At 38.1% G+C, this 12,214-nt stretch overlaps 1 protein-coding gene across 1 annotated transcript; it reads left to right on the top strand.

Annotated features, from left to right (window-relative positions):
• Positions 1–8,444: 8,444 nt before the first annotated feature.
• LOC132518170 (heat shock protein HSP 90-beta-like) lies at positions 8,445–10,895 on the top strand. The gene is given in 2 exon segments (XM_060146183.1): positions 8,445–8,925; positions 8,928–10,895. Coding segments are annotated over 2 exon segments (2,175 nt in total). The 3' UTR covers positions 10,622–10,895.
• Positions 10,896–12,214: the final 1,319 nt, after the last annotated feature.

Raw genomic sequence — 12,214 nt, 5'->3', positions numbered from 1 at the left:
AATGAAAAAAATAAAATCTCTTGTGCATAAAGATAGTCACTTCAAAATTATTTACATTAGCAAAAATTTGAAGCAACCTCAGTAGTCAAGAATAGGAAGATGTTAAACAAATGGCATATTAGCCATAAATTAATGCAGTCATGAATATTTATTCATACATAAAAAACCCGTTTATAGGCTTTTGGCCAGTATGACAGTTTGATATTTCTCCTCCACCTCAAGTACATTAAAATTTCACTTAAAATTTTTAAATCTATAAGTAAGATCAATTTAAAACATTTTAAGCCTCAATGCCCAAGTTGAACAGTGGCTTAAATACAGCCAAAAAAGAAGTATCAAATTGGGAAACAGATTTAGGAAACACATTGAGAATTCCAAAGCAAGATAAAAAGATAGAAAATATGAAAGAGATATTGAGACATGGAAGATAGAAAGATCAGGTCCAATATATATCTATGAAGTTTCAGGAGTAAATAATAGAGAGAATGGGAAGAGGCAATATTTAAATTAAAAATGGCTTAGATTCTCCAATTGTAAGGAGACATGAGGTCACAAATGAAAGGGGCACGCCAGGTCCTGAGGAGAGTAAAACCAGTTCACATCTAACCACATTATAGTGAAGCCGAGAATATGAAAATCACAGAGAAAATTCTAAAAGTTACCAGAGAGAAATTCTGATTACCTACAAAAGAACAATGATGGCCTTGGGTAACTCACCTCTGAGGTGTATCCACGTAATACAGAAAATTCCCAGTGGTATTACTGGAAATGTTGAGTATTTCCAACCTATACCAGTAGTTGGATTTCTCAATGTTGCCTGTTTTATATATCTATGAAGGATATCTATTTCTATATAATTTTGTACTCTGATACCTTACTGAATTCTCTCAGTGTTTACATAGTTTTTTAGTTGATTCTCTTATGTTACCCATGTATATAATTATATCATCTAGAAATAACAATATTTTTACCTCCTCTTTACCAACGTGCATTCATTTTGTTTCTTGGTCTTGTCTAATTGTGTTGACCAGAACTTCTGGAACAATATGAAGTAGCCCTCACATCTTCATCTTGCTCATCATTTTATGAACCAGTTCCAGTACAATCTTAAATTACTTGAGAGTGGTGTCACTTGAGAGTGGTGTCATTTGAGAGTGGAAATGGATTCATCTTTAACATAATAAAACATATCTATTGGTTCCTGTTTTATTTATACATTCTTTATGAAAAATGAATATTGAGCATTATTAACACGTTTTCAGCATCTACGAAGATGATCATGTAATTTTTCCATTTGGATTTATTAATATGATAAATTATATTAATAGCTTTTTCTGATGTTGAATTATTCCTGAACTTCTAGATAAAATGTCACTTGGTCATGGTTTATTATCTTTTTAATATGCTGCTGAATTTTGTTTGTTAATGTTTTATTTAGATTTATTACATACATATTCATAAGAAAGATTGATCTGTCATTTTCTTTTTTTTCTTTTTCTTTTTCGCTGCCGTATTTGGGATCTGGGTATTGCTGTTTTCTCATTTTATGAAGAGTTTGGAGGCTTAATTTGTTTCATATGTTCTGTAACAATTTAGATAGCACTGGAACTATCTGTCTTTTAGGAGCTAAATAGAATTCTCCTGTGAGAACATCTGGACCTGATGATGTTTTGGGCGTTGCTTTTTGACAACATTTCGTATTTCTTCTCTGGTAATGGCTGTTTGTATTTTCAAATGTCTTCTGAGATCAGTTTTTGTAATTTAATTTTTCCTATGCAATTACTCACATTACCAGGATAGATGTATATTATATATACAAGATCATATTATATCTCATATTACATATATATACATCCAATATATATAATCTCAAACTTACAGAAAAGTTGCAAATACTGTGCAAAGAAGTTTTATTTTCCCCCAAACCCTCTGAGAGTGACTCATTGACCTGACGCACTATTATCTCCTAACATTAGGATAACTTTTCTACAAACAAGGAAAATCTCCTTTATAACCCAAATACAAGGAATTCAGGAAACTAATATTGATATATTACTACCATCAAATCATCAAACCCCATATAGGTTTTGTCAACTGCACCAACAATGTTCTTTATAGCAGCAGTCCCCAACTATTTGGCACCAGGGACCGATTTTGTGGAAGACAATTTTTCCATGGATGGGGGTGGGGGATGGTTCAGGTGGTAATGTGAGTGATGGGGAGCAATGGGGAGCGGCAGATGAAGCTTCACTCACTTGACTACCACTCACCTCCTGCTGTGCGGTGGACTACCATGGACTGGTAGTGGTCTGCGGCCCAGGGTTTGGGGACCCCTGCTTTACAACAAAAATGTGTAGTTCAGAATCATGTGTTCCATGAGTTATCACATCCCTTTAGTCTCCTTCAGTGTGGAAGGAAATTTATCTTTCAGTGACTTTCATGATCTTGGCACTTTAAAGCATTATAGACAATTTATTTGGTAGAATGTACCTTAATTTAGGTTTGTCTAATGTTTCCCTGTGATGAGATTCAGATTCAGCAAGTGTCTTTGACAAAAACATCACAGAAGTAATGGGAAAATTCTTTTATTTCTATGGTTAAATTTATTGCTGTCTTTTTTAATTGTCTCTGGATTTTGAGTCATAATTACAAAGCATTCTCCACACTAAGATTAAAGACGCATTACCCATATTTCCTTTGGTACTTAAATTGTTAGAATTTTACAGTTAGATCTCTGATTAATATGAAATTTATTCTTGTGTATATTGTGAGATCTAATTTTACCTTTTCCCAAATGGCTACCCAAGTCCATCTTTGACTCAGTGATTTGAGATGCCACCCTTATCATACACTGAATTTCTTCATGAGCTTGGATATCTGTCTGGGCTTTCTATTCTGTTCTACTTGTCTGTCTGTCTAGTCATGCACCAGTACCACACTGCTTTGATTATAGTGTCTTTGTACTATGTTTTCATGCCTAATAAGAGTACTCTTCATATTTTTGTTTTGTTTTTTCCTGACAATACAGGCATGCTTGTTTTTCCATGCAAAATTTAGGACCAACTTTCTAACTCTATATTAAAGCTTGTTGGTGTTTTTATTGGGTTTGCATAATATTAACAAATTCACTTAAAGAGAATGTAATGAGTGTTCTTGTTCAAGAATAGAGTATATATTTTGCATTTGTTCAAGTTCACGTTTGTGTCTTTCAGGAGTGTTTTAAGGTTTACCACATATAGGTTTTGGACATTTCTTAACTTTATTCTTAAATATTTGTTGCTGTCATAAATGGGGGTTTTATTTATCTTTGTGTAGAGGACTTTATATTGAAACTAAACAAACTCTCATCACCCCTACAGTTCCCTATCCTTCTCCTTTTACCTAAACGAGTTTTTTACTCTATAAGTCATCCTTCTGCATGTATGTACATCCTTTTACATATTTTCTGAAATCTAAGATATTTTCAATCTTTCCACATTTCAAAATGTAGAAGCTAAAACTTTTCTCAAATTCAGTCCATCACAAGAATTCTTAAAAAAACACACTTCAGGAGACTCTCTTTCTTTCTTTCTTTTTCTTTCTTTCTTTCTTTTTCTTTCTTTTTTCCTTCCTTCCTTCCTCCCTCCTTCCCTCCCTCCCTTTCTTTCCTTCTTTCCTTCTTTCTTTCTTTATTTTTGGCTGCGTTGGGTCTTTGTTGCTGCATGAGCTTTCTCTAGTTGCAGCGAGTGGGGGCTACTCTTCGTTGCGGTGCATGGGCTTCTCATTGCAGTGACTTCTCTTGTTGTGCAGCACGGGCTCTAGACGCCCAGGCTCAGTAGTTGTGGCACACGGGCTTAGTTGCTCCGTGGCATGTGGGATATTCCTGGACCAGGGCTTTTAACCACTGTGCCACTGGAGAAGTTCCCTCATTTATTTCTGAGGCAGGTTGACACAGTCTGTGATGACTAGAGGTTTAAATGTATTTAGGGTTGTTGTTTTCTGTCTGATAATCTAAATTAAGTGTTGATCATAAGATTAAAAGTTATCATTTCCTTAATACTAAAATCAGGATTTTTAATGTTAAAGTTCTATTGATACCTTTTGGTTAACTGAAAAACTAATTCACCCATTGTTTTTTAAATTATTGCAGCCATTCTCTTGACTTTCCCTATAGCAGTAGAATTTATGATATCACAGGAAGAATGGTCATTTTCTCTGCTTCAGTCACTCTTTTTAGGACTGGATGACGATAATATAAATAAGTCTACTTTAAAATACATAAAAGCGTCAAGAGTTTTAAAACAAGCTTTAGGAGGGATCCATAACTACTCCTCCCTCTAACCTGAAGAGATGCAGAATATGCAAGATGACCAAAGAAATTCTGGATTTAAAACCCCTGTGGTAACTATTGATCAGCAAAAATCAAACAGGAAAATCTAGGGCTAAATTCATGTGATTATTATGGTGCACAATCTGCTATTAAATTGTTTCTGTATATCACTACATAACCAATATTCTTGGTTGTGGGGAAACAGCTGAACCACCTTGACAACTTTAGAGACTCAACTTGTGACTTCAGTCATGGTACAGCCAGCACCTCTACAATCAACAGCAGAAAACAAGAATGTTCTCTTATAATAAATATTAGCAAAGGGTATGTATATTTCCTTTCTTCAGATGACTGTGTTGGTTTAATCTAATTTTAGTTCATAGATCCATTTGTCTCTGGTTCTACATCAGAGGCAAAAATTACTTTATCTGATTAACTGAGGTCTGGGAAGAATTCTTCCATACGTCGTGATATTCAAGTCTAATGCATTCATTAGGAAGAAACAATTCCATAACCTAACATAAATCGTTTCAAATTGGAATAGTCAAAAAAAAAAAAGTTAATATCCATATAGAATTTCGTGTGTTACATAAGCATGTGCAATCATCTAAAATTAATCATTTTGTATCAGAAGCAGTAATAAAAGCCAAAGTTCTGCCTCATTGTTCTCTAGTGAAGCATGAATAATTCATGATTCAGGTAAGCTTCCCTTCTCCCCTGAGTCTTCCACAAGATTTTACCAATTTCATTACTCAAAATGTGTCTCTTAGGGCTTCCCTGGTGGCGCAGTGGTTGAGAGTCCACCTGCCAATGCAGGGGGACACGGGTTCGTGCCCCGATCCGGGAGGATCCCACATGCCGCGGAGCGGCTGGGCCCGTGAGCCATGGCCGCTGAGCCTGCGCGTCCAGAGCCTGTGCTCCGCAAGGGGAGAGGCCACAACAGTGAGAGGCCTGTGTACCGCAAAAAAATAATAATAATAATAAAATAAAATAAAATGTGTCTCTTTAGAGCATTTTAGCTACACTAGAATTGAACTAACACTAGATGTCATACCTTCTGATGTTACTCTTTGTAGATCTGTCCTTCAGCCCTCTTGCAAAGCAGAGTGTGACCAGGTCTTATGGGACAAAACAAGATCTCAGGGCCTGGCCTTGCTTCAGGGCTTCCCACTCTCTCTGAATGTGGCCTGGCTCCTCTTCATATTCTCCAATGTTCTACTTGAATTCAAATCTTTTCTCATTCAGAAGTATGTGGTCCCATCTATCCTTTCCAGAAAGCTGCCTATAATGAAAAATTAAAATTATCCTCTTTTATAGCTGAAAACACCTCTTCTAATAGCAGTTTCTACTTCTCAATAAATGCCCCCGACAATAGTGTTACTAGTTTCATCCATCACATATATTAATTCATTTATTAACATTAAATATTTATTGAGCTTCTACTGTAGGTGATGTGCTACAGACAGAAAAAATCTCAAAGTCTGCCTTCAAGGAGGTGACAGATGTAGCAGGCTAAATGCTGAAACACCAGTGGTAAGAGGTGCTATTTCACATGGACTGGAGATGTGAAAACAACGACCAGAGGTAGAGCGATTAGCTCTGCACATAGACTGCAATTGAATCAGCAGGTATCTCGGGGGAAATTGAAGAGGTTTCTGCCTGATTAATTCTATTTTGTCTACAAAGCAGGATTTGAGATTCTTTCTTGAGAGTCATGGTGGTTAAAAGATATGAGGAGAGTAATAAAGGCTTGAAATAGTCACCAAAATGGTGGAGAAAGACAGCTGATTAGGAGAATTAGGATAAATTCCAGTTAGCATAAAAGATCAGCATACATTGGAGGCCATGAATCTGTAGAGGTTCCATATCAACCTGGTTGTGTGATTCTCCTCCATGGATGGTAGAGTGAAAACAAGGGACCAAGGTAAACAGTGTTTATGTGTCATAGATCTCTGCCAGAAGGAAGGAAGTGAAGCCAGGACAAGGCTGATAACCTGAGAGATGATGGAGGGATTAGGAGACAGGATACCAGGGAGTAAGGCAGTATGAGAACCAACATGGTATGATGTTTTAGTCATGTAGTAACATGCAGGGGTCTAAGATTTCATCTGGATCTAATCTGGTTGAAGGATCAGCCATGAAGCAGGTGACTGAATGGGAGGACTTCAGGTGAGGAAGAATGCAACAGTTCAATGAACTCCTATAAAGCCTCTCTTGGTGTCAGGTACTGTATTAAGTCATGAATCAGACCTTATAAGAACTAAAAGAGTTCAGAGTAAAACTGGTAAATATTCCATTTAGTATGTAATAATTGAGATGAAATGCCCAATTATAGTAGGCATACAAAGGAGAAAGTATAGTCAATAACTTGGCAAGTTCAGAGAAGACTTTGTTGAGAAAGTAGTGCTTGCCAGAGTTACTCAAGGGAGGGTAATATTAGGAAATAGACACATGACAGTGATGAAGAGGAGTTGATGGCATCCAGTCTCATGACTTCCAAGTGAGAGTTGCAAGCACCAAAAGAGTACAAGAGGAAAATATCTCCCCTCCAATATCTCTAGCTGTCCTAAATCCCACCTAAACCATTCAGCACATCATTGCCTCAACTACTGGCCTTAAGTACCACTTTCAACACTTCAATTTCCTCTTTAAATCCTTCCATTTCTTTCTAGTTCCTTTACCATTAAAATAAGAAACCTCAACTCTTACATCAGAGAGAAATGAATGTTGTGAAGGCCTTTTGTTTTCCTTTCCCCTCGCTCCCTGTCCAATAGTATTTCCCATCACTTACCTATCATGTACTTCTGCAATGTGTCATCTGCTTCCCTTCTCTCCGATTCATAAACACTCATGCCCATTTCCACATATTTTCCTCATCTGTAATATTTCTCCCAAACTTCCCTTCCAAATTAAGTCATTTTTCACAGTCTGGCTGAAGATCTGTGGCTCCCATGATGCCTTTCCTTGACTATCTCTGAATTATTTTACTGCATATTTTGGTCTTTAGAACTGTGTTATCTCCTGGTATTCTCTAATAGTTCACGTGTGATAGACTTACGTTTTCAAATAAGGTCCCTGAGGACAGAGACCTTGTTTTATACCCCTAGATTCCCACAGTGGTTTGTAGAGTATTGAACACAGAATAGGTGCTTGAGAGGCAAATTAATGTGGTAGAAGGTACCTGAGTCGGGAAAACTTATTTTTTTTAAATTCAAGTTTTACCCCTCCGGCTAAATTCTCTTTATTTGTGAATTGAGGAACCTGGACCCATGATCACTCAGATCCCCTTCACCTGCTGCAGTCTGATTCTAGCAATACTAATTATTTTATCTATTTGACAAGAAGTTATGATAATGCTCACCATGCACATCATATTGCTTTTTTTCTATATGAAAAAAAGATTTTATGAATGAAAAAATTTTATTTTTTATGAATGAAGAAACTCATATTCAGAGAGTTTAAATAACACATCAAAGTCACTTCCCTAAAAGTGTCAGTGCTGGAAACCACATTCTATTTGTGTGCCATTTGCATAAGAAAACATGTTCCATTGAGGTTCTTGCACAAAAATACTCGAAATAAGAATAGGAAAATAAACCACCATGTATTCTGATTACCAGGAAAGGCAATGTTTTTTCATTTTAAATATGTTTTAAAAAGTCATAGGTCCTTTGTGTATTTAAGAATTGTAATGGAATATTATACCACCATAAAAGTCAATAAAATAGCTAAATATAGAGATCTCCAAGGTATATTGTTATATGAAAAGGCAAGGTGTAAATATGTAATATATTATGCTGAAGTTTGTATATAAAAGTGGATGGACTTTTTATGTGTGTATATATGCATAGGATATCTCTAGCAGTATACAAAGAATGTTAGTATCAGTGGTTGCCCTAAAGATGAGTAAGAAGGGGGCTTACTTTTCACTGTATGTAATTTTTATAAGTCTTAAAACTCTATGTGCAGGTATTGCTTATTGAAAAATCGGTTTGAAAAAATTTAATGGAATAATTAATGTCAAAAAGACACCCAAGCTCTTGAGTCACCCCCGTCCACCCCTGTTGTGACGAGTGAGGTTGAATCAGTCCTTGCCCGCTCAGCTCTCTAGTATCTGTGATTCTTATTCTTTAAGATGCCTGAGGAAGTACACCATGGAGAGGAGGAGGTGGAGACTTTTGCTTTCCAGGCAGAAATTGCCCAAATCATGTCTCTTATTATCAATACCTTCTATTCCAACAAGGAAATTTTCCTTCGGGAGTTGATCAGTAATGCTTCTGATGCCTTGGACAAGATTTGCTATGAGAGCCTGACAGACCCTTCCAAATTGGACAGTGGTAAAGAGCTGAAAATTGACATCATTCCTAACCCCCAGGAGCGCACCCTGACTCTGGTAGACACAGGCTTTGGCATGACCAAAGCTGATCTTGTAAATAATTTGGGAACCATTGTCAAGTCTGGTACTAAAGCATTTATGGAGGCTCTTCAGGCTGGTGCGGACATTTCCATGATTGGGCAATTTGGTGTTGGCTTCTATTCTGCCTACCTAGTGGCAGAGAAGGTGGTTGTGATCACAAAGCACAATGATGATGGACAGTATGCCTGGGAGTCTTCTGTTGGGGTTCCTTCACTGTACGTGCTGACCATGGTGAGCCCCTTGGATGGGGTACCAAAGTGATTCTCCACCTTAAGGAAGACCAGACAGAGTACTTAGAAGAAAGGCGCGTCAAAGAAGTGGTGAAGAAACACTCACAGTTCATAGGTTATCCCATCACACTCTATCTGGAGAAGGAAAGTGAGAAGGAAATCAGTGATGATGAGGCAGAGGAAAAGAAAGGTGAGAAAGACAAGGAAGATAAAGATGATGAGGAGAAGCCTAAGATTGAAGATGTGGGCTCAGATGAGGAGGATGATAGTGGCAAGGATAAGAAAAAGAAGACAAAGAAGATCAAGGAGAAATATATTGATCAGGAAGAACTGAACAAGACCAAGCCCATTTGGACCAGAAACCCTGATGGCATCACCCAGGAAGAATATGGAGAGTTCTGTAAGAGCCTTACAAATGACTGGGAAGTTCACTTGGCAGTGAAGCATTTCTCTGTAGAAGGTCAGTTGGAATTCAGAGCATTGCTGTTCATCCCTCGTCGGGCTCCTTTTGACCTCTTTGAGAACAAAAAGAAAAAGAACAACATCAAACTCTATGTCCGCCATGCATTCATCATGGACAGCTGTGATGAGTTAATACCAGAATATCTCAACTTCATCCATGGTGTGGTTGACTTTGAAGACCTTCCCCTGAACATCTCCCAAGAAATGCTCCAGCAGAGCAAAATCTTGAAGGTCATTTGTAAAAACATTGTTAAGAAGTGCCTTGAGCTCTTCTCGGAGCTGGCAGAAGACAAGGAGAACTACAAGAAATTCCATGAGGCGTTATCTAAAAATCTAAAGCTTGGAATCCATGAGGACTCCACTAACTGGCGACACCTTTCTGAGCTGCTGCGCTATCACATCTCCCAGTCTGGAGATGAGATGACTTCTCTCTCAGAATACGTGTCTCGCATGAAGGAGACCCAGAAGTCCATCTATTACATCACTGGTGAGAGCAAAGAGCAGGTTGCCAACTCTGCATTTGTAGAGCGAATGCGGAAGCAGGGCTTCGAGGTGGTGTACATGACAGAGCCGATCGATGAGTAATGTGTGCAGCAGCTCAAGGAATTTGATGGGAAGAGTCTGGTCTCGGTTACCAAGGAGGGCCTGGAGCTTCCTGAGGATGAGGAGAAGAAGAAGAAGATGGAGGAGAACAAGGCCAAGTTTGAGAACCTCTGCAAATTCATGAAAGAGATCTTGGATGAGAAGGTGAAGAAGGTGACAATCTCCAATAGGCTTGTGTCTTCACCCTGCTGTATCGTGACGAGCACCTACGGCTGGACTGCCAACATGGAGAGCATCATGAAAGCCCAGGCACTTCAGGACAACTCGACCATGGGCAACATGATGGCCAAAAAGCACCTGGAGATCAATCCTGACCCCACCATTGTGGAGACCCTGCAGCAGAAAGCAGAGGCAGACAAGAATGACAAGGCCGTCAAGGACCTGGTGGTGCTGCTGTTTGAAACTGCACTGCTCTCTTTCGGCTTCTCGCTTGAGGATCCCCAGACCCACTCCAACAGCATCTACCGCATGATCAAGCTAGGCTTAGGCATTGATGAAGATGAATTGACAGCAGAGGAACCCAGTACTGCTGTTCCTGATGAGATCCACCCCCACCTTGAGGGTGATGAGGATGCCTCTTGCATGGAAGAAGTAGAGTAGGAATTTCTACCTGCAGACTTTGTTCCCTCTGTATAGTGTCCCCATGGCTCTCCCAGCAGCAGCCCCAGTGGCCTTGGCCTACTTTGTTCCTTCTGCTGATGTCTAGTGATTTTATTTCTGTCCTTCTGTCTAAAGCAGGATATAGGGGCCTCAAGCCCTATCCCTTTCCACATTTGACATGGGGTTTGAATGTTGTGTATTGTGTTTTTTGTTTGTTTTGTTCTGAAATTAAAGTATGTAAAATAAAGATGATGCAGGTTTTTTATACAAAAAAAAAAAAAGACACCGAAATTGTTGATAGAATAAGCTTTTGCAATTAGATCCTTTTCTTAACAAGGCATACACATTTTCCATGGGAGAGCTTTCACGTGTGGCCCCACTGAAAATTAATATTATGAGAAACTTGGCCTACTTTATGATTGTTGAATCGCGATCCTCTACAACCAAAGAATAAATGAACACTTGGACAAGTAGAGTAGGAAGTGATGACACTGGAGAGTAGGAAGTGAAAACATAAACAATCTAAACACTATAGTTAGAAACAGTAATTCTCCACCGGACATCCACAGAATAATAGGATCCTAAAAGTTTCTTTAACCAGAACAGAATAAAGATTTGGGTTATTTTTTAAAACTTTCCTCTTATATGACATTTTTCCTTCAAACTTTCAAGTCTCCACCAGAAACTTGTGAAGGAACACGTTATTCACAAGAAAGTGGTGGGAAGTAAGTGAGAAAATATCAGATATCTCTTTGTATAAAATTTCAAGAATGTCAAATGCCAGTGTTATCCTGTTATTTAATGTATTTTAAATATAAAATGCAGTTTATACTAATCATTTGCCCTTTTGAGTCATGAAATGTAAGTTTTTAGCTGTAATAGGTATGTAAGAAGTTTTATCTAATTCAAATTTATGTCTCTGCATTGAAATATGAGGTGAGTCCAGAGCATAGCTTCACCATAATCCACTGGGAATCAGACCTGTAATTAGCCATTCTTGGGTATCACCACTTGCCATTCAATATGACTACAGCTGAGCAAGCATTTATCTGGCAACAAAAAGCTTTTTATATGTTATATGTGTCAGCTTTGTGTAGTTAGTTAGATCTGTAATTAACTCTCCTTTATAAGAAGCTTTGGGGAAGTGTGTGGGAGTATAGGTAATGAAATATGGCAGGTTGATGCCTTGTGTCATTTTGTAAACTAGATATAGCACCAGGAAGAGAAAGGTCGTGGGTCAACATAAACTGGAACACAGCATTATAGAGATATTTAATTTCTGAGATTATTTAGAAATAAATGACTATGGTTTGACATACACTGACCCTGCATCTACAGAAATGTAAGCTCTTCACTTTGAAACTTCACTCACAGTGGTGAGGTTGCCACTCAGTTTTCTTCCTTCCTGACAGAGCAGGTGGCTCATTGAGGTCACTGCCTACAGCAAAAAAAATAGTGTACATGTTTAGAACAGAAATTTCATCAGCATAAACTAACTGGGCTGAAATGAGGCTCTTCTGACCTTATGTAATTAGCATCCAGTTGTAACCAAACAACCCAGATACCTTTGAATCTTTTGCTGGGTTCCATGAA

The sequence above is a fragment of the Lagenorhynchus albirostris genome, chromosome 3, assembly GCF_949774975.1.
Source record: "Lagenorhynchus albirostris chromosome 3, mLagAlb1.1, whole genome shotgun sequence".
NCBI lineage: Eukaryota > Metazoa > Chordata > Mammalia > Artiodactyla > Delphinidae > Lagenorhynchus > Lagenorhynchus albirostris.
The sequence above is the reverse complement of the archived record's forward strand: the minus strand, read 5'-3'. Positions and strand labels throughout refer to the sequence as shown.